Source organism: Abramis brama (genome assembly GCF_963993115.1).
Source record: "Abramis brama genome assembly, chromosome: 14".
Taxonomy (NCBI): domain Eukaryota; kingdom Metazoa; phylum Chordata; class Actinopteri; order Cypriniformes; family Leuciscidae; genus Abramis; species Abramis brama.
In genome coordinates this window covers 38496002-38520001 of record NC_139976.1, presented here as the reverse complement: position 1 = coordinate 38520001, position 24000 = coordinate 38496002, and the positions used below count along the sequence as shown (strand labels likewise).

The 24000-nt window shown below is 37.9% G+C and overlaps 1 protein-coding gene across 3 annotated transcripts in view; it reads right to left on the bottom strand.

Annotated features, from left to right (window-relative positions):
• Positions 1–24000, bottom strand: part of LOC311095813 (uncharacterized protein MYH16) — a 108131-nt gene that overhangs the window by 82024 nt on the left and 2107 nt on the right. The window contains exons 2-6 of one of the 3 annotated variants that reach the window (XM_084134618.1): positions 19035–19199; positions 10490–10591; positions 7786–7890; positions 4022–4108; positions 1986–2131 (exon numbers count right to left, since the gene is read on the bottom strand). In XM_084134618.1, the coding sequence (XP_083990744.1) occupies positions 1986–2131; positions 4022–4108; positions 7786–7890; positions 10490–10591; positions 19035–19199 (605 nt within the window). The remainder of the gene's footprint in view (positions 1–1985; positions 2132–4021; positions 4109–7785; positions 7891–10489; positions 10592–19034; positions 19200–24000) is intronic. The other 2 variants (XM_084134619.1, XM_084134620.1) reach the window with 2 other exon arrangements.

Here is a 24000-nt window from a genome sequence, read left to right as displayed (position 1 = left end):
ACGGCCAGTGGAAACGTAAATTTTGCAAAAAATCCCATTTATCGCAAAAAAGTTTTTATGCTCGCATGAGTTGTTTTTCCAAGCAATTCGAAAAATATTTTGCAAAACTGCAATGGAAACTTTTTTTTCTTTTGGATTTACAGGTCATCTGACATACTTAAAAGTCGATCATTCTTTAAAGATGACGCGGTGTGTTTGGACAGAAGACGAGACAGAGTTCTTTATTAAACTTATTAAAGACAAAATAATTATGGGAATACAAGATTCTAAACAACAAAGAAATGCCACAAATTTTCCAGAGCTTGAAGCAGAAATGAGGGAGAAACTCCAGAAACTCCTCATACGAGCCGCTCCCAGTATAAAGGTCTTTCCTTACCATTAAAGCTTGAATAAAACACCTGCGTCTCCTCCCATTAATAATAATGTCTAGTGCAGTGGCTGATATATACATAAACCGACCAACATCCATTGCCATGATTTTTGGAATGACTTCAAATTGACTTAAATTTGCGAAAGATTTTGTTTTAGTTGCAAAACATGTCATTTTGCATATTTTATTGACATTTAGAAAATATTGCATAAGTTTTGCACAAATCTGTAATGGAAACCAGGCTATTGAGATACTTTAAAATAAGAAATAAAGTCATACAGTCAGATAGAAAGCTAAACTGTGGCAAGTAAAGCCATAATTGTGAGATATAAAGTCACATTGTGAAATATGAAGTGAAGTCAGATATTACATCACAGTTATGACAAATAGAGACTGGGACAGAAAGTCGCTAATACAAGAAATAAAGTGACAAAGTGAGATATGAAATGGCAACTGTGAGAAATTATCACAATTACCTTTTTTTATAGGTGTAAACAGGTTTCCAGTATCTAAGAAAGACTTAAATCTCAAGTTAAGTGTTGGCCAAGATTGATTTTCAATATCATATTTTATCAAATCAACCATAACCAAACAGGTCATGCCTCCATCAGAAAGCTGACTGGCTTCTATTCCTACAACCACTATATCACGAAGTTATGATTCCCCCCCTCATACAGTCTCTGCTTTTAACCCTTCATTACTTTAAATATTAAAATCTGAAGGAAGGAAAGAAGGGATATTTATAGGGATATTTATAACAATTTCCTTTTTTCTTCTCATTGGGCCTCCATGAAACAGCTGGTTTTGGTTTCTTCAGAATAGACACCGCTCTGCAAACTAACAAGCCTGAACAGATTCAGGAGCCCGGAGGCTTTATCTCATCAAAGCTCAGAGAACGGCACTGCGAACACAGATCATGTTATAGACAAGAGCCATCCAAACATCTGTCTCACTGAGACGTCAAACATCTCAGGACAAGATCATCTGCTTCAATGCATTAATATATGGACTTTTATTCTCCATTGACAAGTTCTGGGATTCCCAAAATTCTTCAAACTATTTAAAAAGATAACTAATTAGGAATGCATGATATATCAGCCACCATATCAGTATCGGCTGATATATCTTATTTATATCAATATATTTTTATTGTTATCGTTATCGGCCTGATGCGAACGTTTGGCTGATATATTAAGGCCGATAAATAATGTATTATCTCCTTCAGCTGAGACGCTTCAGATGCCACTGTTCAACATGATGGGTTTGAATTGCTTGAAATATGATTGAATCACTTCAAAAAGGAAAATAGAGTTCAGAGCAACATGTGCAGCGCAAGTCCGTCATATCGGCTACATAACAGTATCATGAGAACATCATTATAACTGTGTGATTGGGACATGATGAGACTTTTGTTTTTGTAATCGGAATCTCAAAAATTATATAAAATTTGGATTTAGATTTATCGGCCAATATATCGGTTATCGGCTTTCAGGTATAAAGAATTATTGGTTATCGGTATCAGCCAAAAATGTCATTCAAAGAATCGGTGCATCCCTATAATTGATTCATCAGTGAAATAGAAATGAAGTGAAGTTCTCCAGTGTTTGTAACGCACCTCCTGATCATCTCCTCCAGACTGGCCCTCATCTTGCCGATCTCGGTCAGGTTTTCCATGCCGTTCCTGCCGTCTCCCTCCAGCCTCCTCCTGCTCTTCTCCAGATCTGTCCTGTGTTTACGCTCCTGCTCCAGAAGATCCTCCAGCTACAGGACCAAATCATAGAGATGGGACGGTTGAAACCGGGGCTCCGACATCGGTTTTAGAAGCACTATTCTACTGTATCACACACGGGACATTCTAAAACACTTAACGGGTGTAGACTACGTGGCTTAATGTAATAAGACAATGTTATTAAACGACCAAACTCAGTAAACATCATACTAATAAAGTATACCATGTACAGAAAAAAACCCCAATGCGTTTAATTACACGTTAAGCATTTCCCTCCCATAGAAAGCCATAAAAAGAAAATGCTTAAAGGATGCAAAATTCACTTGTTCACTATATGGTGTTTGCATATAAATGTGTCTTTGCAGTGTGTGGACACAACCACCATACAATAAAGAAATCCATTCACTCCTTTTTTTTTAATCCTCAAAAAGTCTAAACACTCTCAATAATCAGGCCGGTTGGATTTTCTGAGCACTGTGATGTCATAATGCTCATGCCCCGCCCACGACCGCTGATGGACTGTCCCGTATTAGCATATTTCCGCCCTCAGCCATTTGTAGTATACTGTCCATCAAGACAGCACTTTATGTGTCTTGTGTCGACGCCCCACATAAGGGGGGGGGGGGGGTGTATGGGGGTGAGCAAGTTGCTCATTATCATTTAAAGAGACATGCACCGAAACAGGTCGCTGTGAACAGAGCTGTTTTTGAGGAGGTAAAAGGGTGTTTTACACAAACATTGTGGAATTTTAACCAAAGTATGTTACAAACTTTACATGAAGACCCTAAAGAATCATCCCAACTTGTGAAAATGGGCATCCGATGACTCCTTTAACGTGGCTTAATGTAATAAGACAGTGATAAAAGTAACTAAGTCACGCAATTAGTTACTTTTTGAGGGAGTAATGCAATATTGTAATGCATTACTTTTCTAAAAAAGTAACTAAGTCACGCAATTAGTTACTTTTTCTAAAAAAGTAACTAAGTCACGCAATTAGTTACTTTTTGAGGGAGTAACGCAATATTGTAATGCATTACTTTTCTAAAAAAGTAACTAAGTCACGCAATTAGTTACTTTTTAAGGAAGTAACGCAATATTGTAATGCATTACTTTTCTTATAAAGTAACTAAGTCACGCAATTAGTTACTTTTTCTAAAAAAGTAACCAAGTCACGCAATTAGTTACTTTTTGAGGGAGCAATGCAATATTGTAATTCATTACTTTTCTTATAAAGTAACTAAGTCACGCAATTAGTTACTTTTTGAGGGAGTAACGCAATATTGTAATTCATTACTTTTCTTATAAAGTAACTAAGTCACACAATTAGTTACTTTTTGAGGGAGTAACGCAATATTGTAATGCATTACTTTTCTAAAAAAGTAACTAAGTCACGCAATTAGTTACTTTTTGAGGGAGTAACGCAATATTGTAATGCATTACTTTTCAAAGTAACTAAGTCACGCAATTAGTTACTTTTTAAGGGAGTAACGCAATATTGTAATGCATTACTTTTCTAATAAAGTAACCAAGTCACGCAAGTAGTTAATTTTTAAGGGAGTAACGTAATATTGTAAAGCATTACTTTTCTAATAAAGCAACTAAGTCACGCAATTAGTTACTTTTTGAGGGAGTAACGCAATATTGTAATGCATTACTTTTCAAAGTAACTAAGTCACGCAATTAGTTACTTTTTAAGGGAGTAACGCAATATTGTAATGCATTACTTTTCTAATAAAGTAACCAAGTCACGCAAGTAGTTAATTTTTAAGGGAGTAACGTAATATTGTAAAGCATTACTTTTCTAATAAAGCAACTAAGTCACGCAATTAGTTACTTTTTGAGGGAGTAACGCAATATTGTAATGCATTACTTTTCAAAGTAACTTTCCCCAACACTGTTCTGGACCGCAGACACAAACTCACATCTTCCGCATGAAGCTTTAGCTTGGCTTTCTCTTTGGTCAAGAGGTTCACCTTCTCTTCCTCGCACTGCAAGTCCTCGATGGCCTGCTGCAAAGATAAAACAGAGAATCTTATGAGTCTGTCGAGCAGATGTGGCATAAATCTGACCAGGATGCTTTCATTCGCCCGATCACACAAGATGTCAGAGGAAGCATGATGTCTTAATCAAATCAGACCCTGAAAGGCACATTCATTCCTGTCTAAAGCAAACAAAAGTGCAAACCACACCACGCCAACCCAACACTTTGGGTTTTGACTCCTTGAATGAAGAGCTCAAATAACCATCTGACAACTCTGGCAACCGGGTTGAGAAGGTAAAACCACCGGTCGTAAATCACACAGATGAGCTGCTACTGTTAGACATCTGGCTTACGTTACTCAACACCGCTCGTAGAGTTTTATAGAGCACAAAAGAGATTGAGAGAAGAGAAAAAGACACTTCTTGACTTTCCAAGGTGAACTAAACGGTGCTCTGCATCAACATGAACACAGATACTGTACAGCAGCGGCCAATGAAGGGATGATGTTCGGAGGGGAAAATATTTAATATTTTTTCAATATTTTAAACTTGGTCAAGGTATTTATCTGACAAAATTATTTGGCAGATGGTTTATTTTTCTATGCAAAAAATAAATGCATAGAAAAAAAAAGCTCACAGGAAAAAGCTCACACATTGACTACAGCATAATCAGTCGTGAATATTTGGATGGTTCTCTCTTATTTTTGCATGTGTTGCCAAAAATTATGTCAGCAGAATTTGTAATGTTTCATTGCATTATTATCACGCATACAACAATCGATTCCAAGCACAACTACACAATATGCTTATAACATCTTGAATAAATGTTGAATCCCCCTGTGGTGAAAATCCAGCTTTTAATGTAGTTTATATGTCTATGTGGTGTTTTTAATATGCTTTAAGACAAACCATGTGTAAATTCATAAGTCGACTCCATTGCTGAGTATTTTCTCCTTAAAACTGCAGTGAACCAAAGACAGTCTCAAAAACACGCTTTGAAATCGCTGGTGTTTCTGACGTCACAAACTACCTTGTAGGGATGTCCCGATCCGATCACGTGATCGGAAATCGGGCCCGATCACGTGTTTTCAGACTCGATCGGAATCGGACGTTACCTCCCGATCAGGACTCGGATATATATGTATATATATTCTCATTATTTTTTAACACATCTATAGTTATGCGGTGGCACAGAGTTACGCCGGTTTCACACTGCACGCATTAGCAGAGCGTAAGCAGCGCAGGAGCAGTGTATGGTGAGCAGGAGCAGGACACGCGCGTTTTGCTTTCACACTAGCAGCGTTTGTCACGCGCGGCTGAACCGCGGGTTGTGTTGTGTAGGCTACAGACAGAGTAAGCTACTCTATAATGGATAAGTTGCCATTGCTTTTTTTCGTTTTCAAATACATTTAAGAGAAAAGACTTGTCAAGAAGCTTATTTTATTAATAATTTCATATAACTTTTGGTTCATCTTTGTTTTTATTGTTATGGCAACAAGTTTGTTTTTGGACATTTGTTTTCTTTTTAAATTGCTGTTGGTCATTTGATTGACTGTTTAAAACACAATAGATATCATCAGTGCACTTTTTGGATAAAACTGCGGTGTATTTTGGCCATGATCAATGTATTGTCACTTTAATTCAGCAAAAGCGGCGCAGCAAAAATAGACTCGGCGCCGAAACGATCACGGCACTCCTGCTCTGCTCTGCTACGCACTGCCGCGCCACCTCTGCGTGCGGTGTGAATGCTCTAAAGCCTGGTTTAATCTGTTAACATGGGCGGCGAAAAAAATACGCACTGCACGCTCTGCTAACAGTGCAGTGTGAAACCGGCATAAGAGTTAGGAGTGCAGTTCCTAAAAGCACATTACTGGCTTTGCAAACACTGTAGCACTTTTATTTTTTATTTGTTTACATGCCTGCCGGGTATTTTAAGTTGAGGTGCTATTTGTTTATATATTAGACTTTTTTTTATATTTACTGTTGCACTAAAGTCCAAAAGTGAAGAATTTATTTATTACTTGATTGTTCAAGCTACCTCACAGAAGTGCTCTGTTTGTTAACAGAGTTGTTGAATGTTAAAATAAGGTGAATTAAATATAAAATAAGGTGAATTAAATAAAAAATAAGGAACATCCTGGATCTGTTTTTTCGCTCTTCTTTATTCTTTTTTTATGTATTAAGTATCGGATCGGGACTCGGTATCGGCAGATACTCAAAATCAAATGACTCGGACTCGGACTCGAGGGCAAAAAAACCTGATCGGGACATCCCTACTACCTTGTAACCAATCAGATCAACGTGTGATCGCCAACCAGTGGATCTCTGAGCTGAGTGAGTGGAGGCGGGGCTCATTTGCATATTCATAGGACCACGCATACTAAATGAGGCAAGGGTGTCGAGTTACATTCAAGCTGTTTTAAGGTATAAAGAAATGTGTCATTTTGGTGATCAAAGATGATTTTTAAGGGATAAAAATTATTGACTACAGGGTGACTTTAATAATATTTTAATAAAGGGTAAATGAGAACTCATGGGCAGCTTTATTCCAATAATCATGAGCAAGCATTGGCTTGACTTGACAACTTGACTTAAACATGAACATAAAACATAACACTCACCAACAGTGGTTACAGGGAAAAAAGCTAAACAAAAGAACAACGCTAACATGAGGGCTATTTATACACAAAAAAAGTTGTTGTGAACAATCAAACAATGAACCAATGAGAAAACTAGACACATGACACATGACACATAAGACTAGGGAAGCACATGACAGGATCACATGACAAACAGGAACCATGACTATGAAAAGTACAAAATAAAACATGAATACATGAACGTGAACCGGAACCAAAACGTGACTCTGAAGATGTTAATTAGGCCGGACATCAGTTTTGACCACTACTGTATTATTATTTCATTGGGAATAATGAAATAATAATACATTTACTTATTTATTTGTAAGAAGAAATTTCCTTGATATTTATGTCCTTATGCCCCATAAAAAAAAAATATATATAAATGAATTTGAAATCATAAATTAAAAAAAAAATCATCACAGAGATGTGCATTCAAGCCAGGATGTGTATGAATTGCATTTTAATGCATATCTAAATGAACAAATCTTCACCAAAAAAAACACAAAAAAAAACATAAAACAGCATCACGACACGGATGCATGAAGACATATTACTTCTGAAGTACTTAGCAACATTTGTTCTGAATTATCATAAAAAATACATGAATAATTCATCAATTTTATGACATGTAAATCCGTTTCTATTACGAATAGTGCCATAACGAGCCATGCACTGTGTTTTGATCAGTAATTTCTGCACAGCTGCAACTCATTATAAACCATTTTGCAGGAAATATTTTTCATTATTTAAGAAATAATCACAGCAGTGACCTGACCTCTCTAAGTTACTTTCCAGATTAAAGTAGGAAACGGCTTGTTGTGCCAGAGGGAAGTGAACGCTAACCCGTTAACGACCCCCAACTTGTCTTCCAGATGCGTCTGTCCCATGCAAATGTAAACCCTGTGCTGATTGCCTCATGACTGACCTTTACACCACTGCATCCCTGAAAACCACCGGTGAAAACTGTCCAGCATCTGTCTAAGCATCACCAGTGGGACACACTGCTACTGTTCATCCTGATCATTAACAGAGAATGCAATCCCATGTGATTTCACGACACTCACCTGGCTCAACTCCACCAGGTGCTCCTTCTCCCTCTGCAGCTTCTGAAGCAGGTCGTTCTTCTGCGCCAGATCCTCCGAGAGCTTCCTCACCACAGAGTCGGATGACTACAGTTGAAGAAACAACGTTTGTAAGATAAACATGTGCAGTTAGGAAAAACTGTTGCAACTGTGACCAAGTCACAATTACGTTGCAATAAGAGAAATACATTTGTAAAATGAGAATTAAATTCACGATTATGGGAATTAAAGTCACAATTCCGAGTAATAAAGTTGCATTTATGAGTAATAAAGTGGAAATTACAATCGCAATTTTGAGCAATAAAGTCCTAATATGAGAAATAAAGTCACAATTACGAGAAATAGTAAGAATAACGAGTAATTATGAAAAATTGTCAAAGTTCTAAGAAATAAAGTCACAATTATCGTACGAGAAATAGTTGCCATCAAGAGAAATAAAGTTCTAATATGAGAAATAAAGACACAATTACAAGAAATAGTAGCAATAACTAGAAATACATTTTCAATTATTAGAAATAGTCAGTTAGGAGAAATAGTCACAGTTATTAGAAATAGTCGCGAATACGAGACAAAGTTGTCATCGCGAAATAGATTACAAGAAATAAAATCAATCATAAGAAGGTTACAAATGAGTAAAAGTCACAATTACACAAAATAAAGTCACACAATTACGAGAAATACTCGCAAATGCAAGATATAGCAAAAATTGAGTAAAAGTCACAATTACACAAAATAGTCACAATTACGAGAAATAGTCACAACTACAAGAAATTTACAATTACACTAAATAAAGTCACACAATTATGAGAAATAGTCGCAACTACAAGAAATAGCCACAATTATGAGTAAAAGTCATAATTACAAGAAATAAAGCCACAATTACCAGAAATTGTCATAATTGTGAGAAATAAAGTCGCAATTTTGAGAAATAAAGTCACAATTACGAGAAATAGTCGCAATTACAAGAAATAAAGTCTCAATATGAAAAGTTGCAATCACAAAAGTTGCAATTTCATTAAAAAAAGAAAAGGCTCACACTGACTTTGTATGTGGCAGATGCGATTTGTTTCAACGACATAAGGGACTAATAAAGGACGAGAGTGTGTGTGTGTGTGTGTGTGTGTGTGTGTGTGTGTGTGTGTGTGTGTGTGTGTGTGTGTGTGTGGGAGCTTTGAGAAGCAGATGTAGAGCAGAAGGGTAGAGAAGCTCCTCGAATACTTTCATCCTGATACACAGCTGTCATTTCACTTCCCTCTGAACTCAAATAGACATAAACGAGAAGTATGAGCAGATGAATATCTCCACTCCAGACATCTGCAGTTACTGTAAATTGTTAAGAGATGAGACAAAATCATAATTGGAAAAATTATGGACTGCGAGCTGTAATTGAAAGGTAGCACACCTAGCTTGAATTAGAAGTATGAAGTGCAGTTAAAGGTAACAATTATTATGATCATGTCACAAAGCCTAAGGAACTTATTATATTTTTGAACATTTCAAGGGTTTTGTTTTCAATTTAGAAACAATGAAAGCTGAATGTCATGCTCTTAATTTTGCCATTTGTGTTTGAGTTGAGGTCACACGTGAAGTTACCCACAGTTTTGCTATGGCAACAAATGGACTACAAACTGTTTTCACTTGAAGAGTAAAAGAGCAAACAAGCTGTACAGGTCTGGTCTTGTGTGTGTCACCGTTAGCGTCAGAATCTCACACATTTAGCATGGGCAATATGTCATACAAACACCTACTAAACTTAAGGATCCTGACAACTGCTGTCAACAACCCTCACCAAAGGTAATATATACGTCACATTTCAAATGTGAATTGTAAGATAAAAGCGAAAGACAGTCTGATGAGAAATAAAGTTGTAATTATAAGATATAAAGTCACGATAACAAAAAAATAAAGTTGCATTTAAGAAATAGTCACAGTTAGAAGTCACATTTGTAAGATAAAAAAATTAGCAATTATGAAAAAGTTGCAACTGTGACAAGGTCGCAATTGCAAGAAATAGAGTTTCAATTCTGAGAAATATAGTTGAAATGATGAGAAATAGTTGCAAAGACAAATGAGACAAAGTTGCAATCACGAGAAATACATTTTACAATTACAAAATATAAAATGGCAACTACACGAAATAAAGTTGCATTCATTCAAAATGGTCACAATTAGAAGTCATATTTGTAAGATAAACATTTGCAATTATGAAAAATAGTTCTAACAGTGACAAATCAATTACAAGAAATAAAGTCAATCACAAGACAAAGTCTCAATATGAAAAGTATAGTTGCAATTATGAGAAATAAACTTGCAATTATGAGAAATATAGCCCTAATTGTAAGATATAGTCACTTTTTTACTCGAAGCTTCCTTAAAGTTTCCATGATTTCAGTTTTGCCTGAATGTTTCCAAATGCATACTTACAAGTTTTAAAGAAAATAAATGATTCCTTATTATCTGAAGTTAGAATCAAGATTAGTCCCAAGTTCCAACAAAAGAAGTGTAGCACATCTGCTCCAAAACATGAAGCATGAAAGATTACAACACACATTCAAATGATATTCTCCAGACTACTAATGATGCATGATTTACAGAGGAAACCCTCATCGGAGCAGATAATCGCTGCGCACTAAGAGCACGGGTCAAACGCGTGTCAGCCAGAGTGTGTGAACCTCCTCAGTCCTACCTGTTTTCCCTTCTCCACTGAAGTCAGTGTGTTCTCCAGCTCCTCCAGACGCTCCTCCAGATGCTCACAGCGCTGCTCGGCCCGCTGGAGGCTCTCCTGCTCCTGGAGATCCAGAGAACGAGAGGCAATGATGAGTCTCACACCTCACACCGCATTCAGCCTCAGGGGAACAACTTCACAGGGTGATGACAAGAAAAAGAGCAACAAAACAGGCTCAAAGTGTGAAGCTGCAGCTGAGCTTTTCACCATTATCCTGTGATCTGAAGACTGTGGCTTCTAAGAGCATGAGAAGGATAAAACGAACTTGCCGCAGGATCCTGAATACAGCCCACACCAAATTTACGATAAAATTTCAAATGAAAGTCACTATTTCTTATAAAGGCAACTTTATTTTTCGGAATTGTCACAATTACGAGGAGTCATATTTGCAAGACAAACATTTGCAATTTTTAAAAAATAGTTGCAATTATGAGAAATTAAGTAGCAATTACGAGATATAAAGTTACGATTTAAAAAAAGTTCCAATTATCAAAGTCGCAATCACAAGAAAAAAATATGTAATTATGAGAAATATAGTCGCAATTACGAGAAATAGGTGCAATTATGAGAAATAGTCACAATTACAAGAAATATAGTCACAATTGCGAGAAATAGAAGCAATTATGACAAATAGTTGCAATCACAAGAAATATAGTCACAATTACAAAAATACAGTTGCAATTAAAAGAAAGTCGCAATTTCGAGAAATAAAGTCGCAATTACGAGAAATAGTCACAATTACAAGAAATAGTCACAATTGCGAGAAATAGAAGCAATTATGACAAATAGTTGCAATTACAAGAAATATAGTCACAATTACAAAAATACAGTTGCAATTAAAAGAAAGTCGCAATTTCGAGAAATAAAGTCGCAATTACGAGAAATAGTCACAATTACAATAAAAATAGTTGCAATTAAAAGAAATAGTAGCAATTATGAGAAATAAAGATGCAATTACAAGATATAAAGTTGCGATTAAAAAAAAGTTCCAATTATGAGAAATAGTCGCAATCACGAGAAAAAAATATGCAATTATGAGAAATATAGCCATAATTACGAGAAGTAACCGTAATCATGAGAAATATAGTTGCAATTATGAGAAATATAGTCGCAATTGCAAGAAATAGAAGCAATTATGAGAAAGTCACAATTACGAGAAATAACATCACAATTACAAGAAATAGTTGCCATTACCAGAAATATAGTCACAATTACAAAAAAAATAGTTGCAATAAAAAAAATTGTAGCAATTATGAGAAATAAAGATGCAATTACAAGAAAGTCATGATTACAAGAAATAGTCACAATTAAAAGAAATATAGTTGGAAATACAAGAAATATAGTTGCAATTACAAGAAATAGTAACAATTACGAGAAAAATAGTCACAATTACAAGAAATCTAGTTGCAATTACAAGAAATAGTTGCAATTACGAGAAATATAGTCACAATTAAAATAAATGTAGTCAAAATGACGAGAAATAAAGAAATATGAGAAATAAAGTGACCTTCTCCAACAGCCTCAGGCGACACACATTCACGACAGGAAAAAGAGCAACAATAGAGGATCAAAATGTAGCACGTGTATCCAGCAGCTGAGCTGTTCACAACCGTCCTGTGATCTGAAGACAGAGGCTTCTAAAAGCATGAGAAGGACCAAATGAACTTCTCTCAACGAAGAGGATCATTTATCAAACTAGTCCCAACAGGACATAAAAAGCTCTGCTTTCTGATCTCTCCTTAGAAACTTGTACTTGGACACGCATCATCATCACTAAAGTATCTGTACCAAGTTAAAAACGCACAAATATGAGGGTCCTTGCAAAGTTGGCACTGGATGCGTTATGCATATTTTTTCCATAAATGTGCTTATTGTGCTCTGAATTCAAGTGCCCCCACTCATACGTGTTTGACTAGGTAGTAAATCTGTTTATAACACTTTCTTATCAACTGAGACATAAATTGGAGGTGTTACATGACCAACTGCAATATGAGAGAGACAGAACACCACTGGTTCAATATTTGGATGCTTTGTCATGAATAAAAGTGTATTCCAGATTCTATTTCTAACGCCTTTTGTTAAGTGTGTGCTTAATAGATATTTGCATCCACTTTTGTCGAAAACCTGCAAAATGCATGCATTATGGAAGAAGGCGTAATATGGTTTCGGTTGATTCATTCATTAAACACAATGCATAGACACCCCTGATCCACTTGCAAGCAGTAATTAGTGGTTTTTGCCAAGGCACCGCTATGATTTTCACCTGGCGGATGTTAAAACATTCGAGACTTAGTTTGAAGGAAGGACTTTGAGCACTATCTAGGGAATATCATACTTGGGAGTGCGCTCTTTTGACTTTTACCAATAAGGACTGTCCTTTCAATGTCCTAACAGCTGCATAGCAACCCATTAACCACTCTGAACGCTTTAGCAACTATATAACAACGCCCTGACAACCACACACATTACATTTTTGCAATTCTGAAATGATGCACTTACTCTTCAACAAAAGTGATCTAGTTCATTATATGATCATATCAATGCAAGGATACAATTACAACATTAAAATGCATTCATTTGGCAGACACATTAAAGCAACTCAACAGTGAAGGTAAACATTCACAGGTAGGCGTTCTCTGGGAATCAAACCCGTGACTTTGGCGCAACCGGCAGCATAAACATGCATTATCAGGAGAACACACACACACACACGCAGTACCTGATGGAGTGGGACTGATGTGGTGAAACCGTCCCAATCCAGGTCCTCATGCTCAGCTTCTACATCAGAGAGGGAACGACGGACAGACTCAACCTGACAGACTCCATCCATCTCTGAGAAACTGCAGTGATTTGATCTGAGCGGGACGCCCTCCTCCCTGCGCCTCTAACAGCTGGAGGGAAACTACAGGAGGCGTCCAGCTGTTCGAGATGTAATGCATCCAGCGCCGGCCTCGTTCAGAAGTCCTGCCCTGGTCTAACACAAACAGGCGCTCTTGTTTGGGCCGAGGTGTAGAATAACAAACGGTGTGATGTCACTATCTGTCACGAAAGAGCTCGTGTTATTCGCAGGATTAAAGCGAATGAATGAGAAACGGAGCGGACAGTGATCCGTGGCCTCTCTCGTGCATTTATTTAAAAAACCAATCCATGCCTACAGTCTGGAAAATGTCTGTGAGTGTCAGAAGAACAAAGCTATTATTGTAATCTATGTAAAAATCTGTTTGCCATTCATTTTCTACATGAATCACCAGACAAAACACTCAAAGCACTCAGACATCAACCATTTACATCTACAACAGGTGAACCAAGAACCATTACTGGCAGACGCTGATCATATCTCAACAGGTGTGCCTGAATCAACGCATGTAATCTATGGTGCATGTAGTTTATTATTGGTGAATTGCATTCCCAACTACATACCATACATGTGATGGATGGCCTGACACCCACTCTATGCATCGGCTGAGACTGCGTAGACTTTCAGACAAAATAATGGTGGCCATTATGACGGCCTCTTCATGAATCTCAATGCTAATCATGATGTAATGAGATGATGATGCACGGGCACAGACATGAACGCCTTCACAGTCTGCTTCAAATATGAGCATAAATTATGACCAAACAATCTTCCCACTTTCCCAATGAATGAATATCAACTGATTTTCTTGTGTTTGTTTATAGTATGACAACTGTTGAGAAGGGAGTCCGCGAAAACACCAAAATCTTTAATATATGAAATGCATTGGTTTATAGAGGTTTAGCTTGAATCCATTATGAGTATTTGAACAGTTTTGCATTTAACTCCACAAAAGTCCCATGAAACATCAGTAGATGTTTATGTCTTGCACCAGCAGGCCTATATAGGATCTCAATCTGCTTTCAATTACTCTATTAGATTCTTGGCCCAAAAGCGATTAGTTAATGACTGATAATGGGCATTTAACTGCCATATAAAAATGTTGTCATAGAAGCTTGTACAGCAGACATGAGCCTTTCTGCTGAGAACCTCTTTTAAAGTTAGATACTAAAGCTTACACCTGCCATGGAATACAAATGATAATTGCGACTTATCTTGCAATTTTGACTTTTTACTTGGAATATGGAGTTTACATTCACAATTCTGATGTTTTCCTTGGAATTCTGAATCTACATCTCACAACTCTGTCCTTTTCCTTGGAATTCTGGGTTTACATCTCTCAATTCTGACCTTTTCCTTGAAATTCTGAATCTACATCTCTCAATTCTGCCCATTCTGGGTTTACATCTCTCAGTTCTGTCCTTTTCCTTGGAATTCTGGGTTTACATCTCTCAGTTCTGTCCTTTTCCTTGGAATTCTGGGTTTACATCTCTCAATTTTGACCTTTTCCTTGGAATTCTGAGTTTACATCTCTCAATTCTGACCTTTTCCTTGGAATTCTGAGTTTACATCTCTCAATTCTGCCCATTCTGGGTTTACATCTCTCAGTTCTGTCCTTTTCCTTGGAATTCTGGGTTTACATCTCTCAGTTCTGACCTTTTCCTTGGAATTCTGAGTTTACATCTCTCAATTCTGCCCATTCTGGGTTTACATCTCTCAACTCTGACCTTTTCCTTGGAATTCTGGGTTTACATCTCTCAATCCTGACCTTTCCCTTGGAATTCTGGGTTTACATTTCTCAATTCTGACTTTTTTTTAATCAGAAAACCAAGTTTATATCTAGAAATTGTGTTTTTTCTCTGAATTTTCTTTGCATTCTGACTTTTCTTAGAATTGCGAGTGTAGATTGCACAACTGCAAGATATAAACTCGCAATTATGAGAAAAAAGTTATAACCTTTGATATAAAAAAATATAAAAAAAATGTATTCAGTTGCAGAAATAAGCTTCCATGGGATACTTACTGAAGTAGCTGCGACGGTATTTCTGAATTCTCAGGACTAAATTCAAAAGTTTATGACAAGAAACAAAGAGAAAAATTAGAGAGACGGTCATGAGCTGTCTGGAAATGTTGAAACGGCTGTTTAGATCTGCACTCGTTCTGATCATTTGGAAGTAATTGGTGATATTAATAGATTCCAGTCTTATGTTCATCACAAAGTAGAAGAAAACAACTTTTCTAACTGTGCTAAACTCTTGAGTCACACAAAAAGATCTGTGCTCAAACGAGTGCATTAAATGTGATATTAAAAATGTCAAGTGTGGTTTTAAAATAATGTACTCTCTGATAAGACCCAATTAATCGACTGTCTCTAACCCAGTAATCAGCGGTTGTGGGCTGACAGCAGGAGACGGATGAATTACGGTTGTGTGAATCTGGATCTGGTGTAATTACAGCAGAGAGATGGGGATGGAATCAGGGAGGAACACGGAGAGAGCCCATTTTCCAAGAACACTGGAAATATACAGGATCAGCCAGAATAACCTTACACAGGGTCAAATGCATGATTCATAATTACCTGACATTAAATAATGTATCATATCAGCATTTGTTCACACTGTGGCGTCCAGTTTGTGTTAAATTGATATTCCTGCACACAGAACAGGACAAAACTCTGACCCTTTCCGACAGCTATCCAAAAATACAGTAAAAAAATGAAAGTTTCATCATCTTGAGCCAGAAACTGATGCTGTGTATTCTGACCAGGCAGCACAAAGATATTTTACTCTTTATTACCAGCTAGAGGTGCAGAAAAGTCAAGACACCTTTCATATTCAGTAAAAAATAATGACTAAACTTGCTTGGCAAAGGATGATTCTGACAGCCTCCTATAACCTGATGACACATACAGTATTATACAGGTCGGGTGCACAACCAGTCCAGACATCTGCAAACATTAATGACTGTATCAATGTCTCCAAAAATATCAGATCATTTGACCCATGTCTGACAAGGCAAGATTAGCTTGTATGTTGGAAATGTCATGTGGTGCGTGAATGATTCAATGACTCATTTAAAAACTTCAATAGGCCTATGTCACGAAAAAATTGAAGACCGGAAGTACGTCTTTTAGTAGGGATAAGACTCTTCCGGTTAGCTCTTTACAATGGCGGAGTCCGATAGATACCGCTGGACCAAATCTCTCCGCAACCTGCCTGAAGTCACATATGACGATGTGGTTCGGATGGTAAATGAAAACTCTCAAGTGGAAAAGCGTGAAAGCTGAGTTATGGCTGTCTACGTCCTGACGCAGAGCAACCCGGTGCACTACAACAGCAGCGGCGGGCGTTCGCCAGTAAGGTAAACGTTTCTATGGCAACAGCGATTTGGACCAATCAGCAGACGTTGCTGCTACGTTTAGGATTGTGGGTAGTGTAGTTTTTTTTCATAAGATCGCGGATAAAACATGTTTATCTTAAAACAAGGTTGATTTCATACGAACTTATAGCTTCTACAGGAGCAAAAACCTTCGTTTCACAACCTCATAGCTCGTGGTCAGTCTACCTCGGATGGTTTAGACATTATGGCTGATAATCTAAATCCTTATGGACAAATACTGTTGACCGGAAGTTCTGAATCCCTACTCCGCGTTCCGGAAGCAGGAAGTGTGACATAGGCCTATTGTTTCATTAGTGGATGAATCAGTGTTTTTGTACAAATCGGATGGATGGATGGATGGATGGATGGATGGATGGATGGATGGATGGATGGATGGATGGATGGATGGATGGATGGATGGATGGATGGATGGATGGATGGATGGATGGATGGATGGATGGATGGATGGATGGATGGATGGATGGATGGATGGATGGATGGATGGATGGATGGATGGATGGATGGATTTAAAGACTTTACTCGTTTCATTACTGGATGAATTCATTCTTCAACGAATATCTTTTTGATCACTACCATAGACAACAGTGTTTATGTCCTAACTTTAAACTTTTATCCCAATGATCATCTCTGTCAATCACTGTCATTTAGGAATAAGATCGTGTGGGTTTTGGAATCGAGATCGCAATCTGTCAAACGATTAATCACGTACCTCTAATTAAAAATAAATGTTTTTTTAAATATATATATATATACACACACACAAACACACTGGAAGAGTCAAGCTTGGCTACAAACTTCAAAGGTCACTGCATTAATGCACTTATAAACACACTTGTTCACTCCATCTGAGCCGCAATACAATGATTTACTGAAACAAAGAGAAGCGTATGAGAGACCCGAGCATCTGCTAATGCATTCACCAGCTCAGGTCTTCCTCGATCTTGGCTGAGCTGCAGCGTGGCATTTCTGCAAGCTCTGGCAATATCAGCACAATCCCAGACCCAGACATATTTCACCCAGCGGGCGACACAGAATCTTCAGCTAATAGTGTCGTACTCGCTTCCCATGGTTGTGTTCCAGTGGGTGGGCTGTAAAGACACACAATCCCGTCCCATCACAATACGACTGAACGACCAGAGCTCAGTCAACAAATAAAAACAGTCCGTATCAGATCACAGATGGAAGGCGGATCTTGCACATTTGCTGAATAACTCAGTCTATGAAAGCATATTATTATGCACTGTAAACTGTCTACCAGCAGAGTAATAAATAACTACCTTAATATGAAACAGCAGGAATAAAACCATATAGAGCCAGAGTCCAAAAGTCTGTGAGCGCACTGACAATACGCTTTCAACTGGAAACAAAAGATTTAGGACTTTTAAAAAATACAATTTTAGCATTGTGATGTAAATATTCAACATGGAAATAATATTTCAGATTCTGCATTTCAAGGTCACTAATCTGTAGATAGATTTATAGTAATATTTATAAAAAAAGCATGTGCATTTAAGTGGAAAACGTTAAAGAGAAGCATTTTCACTAGTGCATTGGACACTAATCTGATCATTTCTAATATAATTGGTAACACTTTATTTGGATAGTCCACTTTAGACACTCTACTGACTATCAGTAACTTTGCAACTACAAGTCAACTTATTCTCCTAACCCGAACACCTAACCATAACCTAACAGTCTACTAATACTCTAATGAGAGTTAATTGACGTGTAGTTGCAAAGTTATAGTTAGTAGAATGTCTAAAGTGGACTATCCAAATAAAGTGGAACCATATAATTTATAACAAATATTTAATACATTATATTTATCACTCGAGAAGCATGTGCATTATGGAAATTAAAATATTTCAGATTCTGCATTTCAAGGACAGATTTATAGTAATATGTATATATTTCTTATTAAAAAAAGTATGTGCATTAAAGTGGAAAAAAGTCAAACGAGCATTTTCACGAGTGCTCTCAGACATAATCTGATTACTTTACATTTATCACTCGAAAAGCATGTGCATTAAAGTATAAAATGGAAAACAGAAGCATTTTCACCAGTATTCTAGAAAGTAATCTGATTATTTCTAATATAACTTCTAATAAATATTTCACGCATTACATTTATCACTGGAGAAGCATGTGCATTAAAGTATAAAATGCACAAACAGCCGTATTTCCACTAGAACTGTCAGACTTGACTCTCTGTCTTCTGTGGGCTTTCCTGCATCAGTAATGAAGACTCACAGCACGCATCCGGACGAACACCTCCTGTTTCTCGTGGCTCAGCTCTGAGTTCTCCCCCTCCAGCTGTCGCACTCGGGACAGCAAGCGCTCGCTCTGCTCCATGGCTTTCTTCAGCTCGTCTCGGTCCCTCATGACTGTCTGTTCTCTGGGCTTCAGTGGATGAACCTGACGAAGGAGAAAGAGTTTCTTCAGTCTCAGCGGCTCCTCCTGCTTCTTACACTGTAATCATCACTGAACTGACTTAAGCTGGACCGTGACGCTATTTTCTTCTGGAAACAATCTTTGTTGCATTATTTTCCTGTTATCTCTGTGAAGCTGCTTTGAAACACTCTGTGTTGTACAAAGCGCTATATAAATAAAGCTGACTTAACTCTCCAGGATCAAACTCGCACACAAACTGCTTCAATGTACAGAGTAAACTATAAACAGTCAAAAGGAAAAAAACGGTAACACTTTATGAGATACATTTACAGTATTTATTAATCTTTGTTAATGTTAGTTAATAATAATCCAGCTGTTCATTGTTAGTTCACAGTGCATTAACTAATGTTCACAAATACAACCAAAGATTTTAATAATGTATTCGTAAATGTTGAAATTAATATTAACGAAGATGCTGTAGAAGTATTGTTCATTCTTAGTTCATTAACTAAGGTATTTAACTAATGTTAACTAATGAACCTTATTGTAAAAAGCTGCTGAAAAAACATTAACAGGATTAAACCGCATTAAGCAAAAGAGTCTGTTAAAGTAATAGTGTGAAAATCTCACTGAAATTCATATATAATCTTATTTTGAAATTCAAGGAGGTTGTCATTAATGATAATCATTATAAATAACAGGAGGCTGATCAGACAGCAACATTGTGTCGGCTCAGATCCGGCCCACGCTGAATCCACATGTCCCGGATGTGGGCCGGATCTGGGCCGACACAATGTTGCTGTCTGGGAACTGAAGTATATATTGTAAATGCTGTGCCATAAAGCAGTGCAACTCTGTGTCTGCCACTATAAAGCAGCATGTGATGTATACATTATATTCAATGTTATACAAATACATTTCTCTTAGCTGAGGTTAAAGTCCCCCTGTAGTCAATCACTGTATCCCTTAAAACTCATCTTTGATCAACTAAATTACACATTTAAACATTTTTCCTTGAATCTTCATCAGATGCTCATTTTCCACAAGTTGGTATGAATCTTCAGGGTCTTCATGTAAAGTTTGTAACATACTTTGGTTAAAATTCCTCAATGGTTGTGGAAAACAACACCCTTTTACCTCCTCAAAAACAGCTCTGTTCACAGCGACCCGTTTCGGTGCATGTCTCTTTAAATGATAATGATTCATTGTATGGTGGTTGTCCACACACTGCAAACACCATATAAAAGTGAATTTTGTATCCAATGACCCTTTTAAAATATCTTGAATGTAACTCGACACCCGTATACGCGGTTCTATGAATATGCAAATGAGCCCCGCCTCCACTCACTCACTCAGCTCAGAGATCCACTGGTTGACGATCACACGTTGATCTGATTGGTTACAAGGTAGTTTGTGACGTCAGAAACACCAGCGATTTCAAAGCGTGTTTTTGAGACTGTCTTTGGTTCACTGCAGTTTTAAGGAGGAAATACTCAGCAATGGAGTCGACTTATGAATTTACACATGGTTTGTCTTAAAGCATATTAAAAACACCACACAGACACATAAACAACATTAAAAGCTGGATTTACACCACAGGGGGACTTTAAAGGTTTTTAGATAAACATTCGTATAGATATCATAAGCAAATGATAACTATGAGGGCATAATCTGTCAATCTGTACATCGTCATGTATACTGGCTTTATTATTCAATGAATTATCTTATTATTATTATGCAAGGGTACTGTCTCATTAGATGGTCAAAAACAGCAATGTGCTCTAGTATTTGCACGTGCACGATTGCGCGTGAATCTAGACAGCAGTTCAATAAACAAGAGGTTAATATTGAATAACTTACATTTTGGACACAACATAGACGCATATTGTTGCACCACCAACGAAAATAGTTTCAAACGAAGCAAGCGAGTCACGCCATGTGTTTTCCTTCCTGAATGAATCGATGCTTTTGAACGATTCGGTTGGAGAATGATTCAAAGACTCGCTCATGCGGAATCGGTACACAAGAGTCTCTTATCGCCACCTACTGATTCTGATAGGTCATTTTTGTTGGATTCTTTTCAGTGTTTTCTATTCTTTTATCATATTGCTTATATATTTCATTCTTGTGTTTCTCAGGGCTCTCGTGGCTTATTATCATTTGATTCAATCACATTTGTTAAAAAATCTGCATATAAGCCACACCTGACACATATAACAAATTGTTATGTGTCAGGTGTGTCTTATATGCAGATTTTTTATTTTAGATGTACAAAAATAGCTCATAACTGTATTCAGTCTTGCACATTCACTGAAAATAACTCACTTCTGTGTTGCAAAATAAGATGGATAGGAAGACTTATATACCCTCTATTGTACATCTAGAGGATATTTCATTACAATTATGTGTTTAGTTGCACAAGCAGGTGATTATGTGTCAACATTAGCTTTACCGCTAAAGTCTGATGAATATCATCATGAAAGCTTTCACTGTATTGTCAATCATTCTTCTCATCTCAATTTTGCAAGATTCAACAAGCAATAATGGAAGATTTCGAGTTTCTTGGATGGAAAACCAGATGTGAACTAATTTTCCAAAACATACTCAAAAGCTTTAAAGAATAAAGGAAGAATTTCTGCTGAAGCTCGAGCCAAAATGTCTGTGGAAAATTAAGAAAAACAATCCCAGTCTTATCTCTGAAAAAATCTGATGTGTGATTTGTAGACGTTATTAATGAGGATAATGCCCATTTAAATTATCAAAGTGCGACTCCAAACTAAAATTCCTCTACAGTTATAATCTGAGACCTAAAAACAACCTTTCAAACACGTCTTTATTATCAGCAGAATTATTTGTGGGAATGTTCTTCGATTAGTTACAATGTAAAACCCTTCAGGCCTCGAGAAGGAGATTGTGCAGTGAAGTTTACGTGTTTCAGCTTGAGAGGGAGGATACACGTCAGACTTTAACACGACTGTCAAAACACACAAATGACCGAACTGCATTGTGTGTAAGATGCAGAGCCTTCGATGAGCCTCCGTCTGCGTTAAACAGTTCCTCTGGAGAAAGTCTCTGCACATTCCAGCCTTCACACTCGATTATTCAAGACCCAGATCATGAGCAGCAGTTTTCCAAATAAATTTGTTCCCCTACACTGAATTCCTGCTCTACAGAGGTGACACACACACACACACACACACACACGCACTCTCTCACACACACACACACACACTCTCTCTCTCACACACACGCATGTACTCACTCACACACACACACACACACGCACACACACGCACGCATGCACGTACGAACACACTCACTCACACACACACTCTCTCACACACACACACACACACACACTCACAGACACACACACACTCTCTCTCTCACACACGCATGTACTCACACACACACACACACACGCACACACACACGCACACACACACGCACGCATGCACGTACGAACACACTCACTCACACACACGCACTCACACACACACACACACACACACACACACTCACACACACTCACACTCTCTCTCTCACACAGACGCATGCACGTACGAACACACTCACTCACACACACTCTCACTCACTCACATGTGCACACACACACACACTCTCTCTCACACACACACACACTCTCTCTCTCACACACACACACACTCACACACTCACTCACTCACACACGCACGTACGAACACACTCACTCACACACAAACTCTCACTCACTCACACGTGCACACACACACACACTCACTCACACACACACTCTCTCACACACACACACACACACACTCTCTCTCTCTCACACACACACACACACTCACTCACACACGCGCACACACACACACGCACGCACGTACGTACGAACACACTCACTCACTCACTCTCACGCACGCACGCACGCACGCACACACGTACGTACGAACACACTCACTCACTCACTCACTCACTCTCACACACGCACACATACACACACACTCTCACACCCACACGCATGTACTCACTCACACACACACACACACACACACACGCACGCATGCACGTACAAACACACTCACTCACACACACACTCTCACACACACACACACACACACACACACACGCATGTACTCACACACACTCACAGACACACACACACACACACACACACTCACACACACACTCATACACACTCACACACACACTCACTCACACACACACTCTCTCACACACACACACACACACACTCTCTCTCTCTCACACACACACACACACTCACTCACACACGCACACATACACACACACTCTCACACCCACACGCATGTACTCACTCACACACACACACACACACACACACGCACGCATGCACGTACAAACACACTCACTCACACACACACTCTCACACACACACACACACACACACACACACGCATGTACTCACACACACTCACAGACACACACACACACACACACACACTCACACACACACTCATACACACTCACACACACACAATTCAAGCACAACTTCCACAGCTGTCTAGCAATTCCACCAAACTACAGCATTACATAGAAATATATTTTTTAGTGATTGCTGACACACAATTATAAACACAAAACCAGTTCAAACCTCAAACTTCCACATCAAATTCAAACATTTTAGTCAAAAACACAAACTTTGGCCTCCTACGACACACAAAGCCCAACAAACACACACACACACACACACCAGGACTTTCCAAAGCACATAATCACCCGTGGCCCAATTACATTATCCTGAGATTATGATGTGAGTGTCATCAGTTTTCCTCATGGATAAATGTGTGCGATCTGAGTTCAGTGT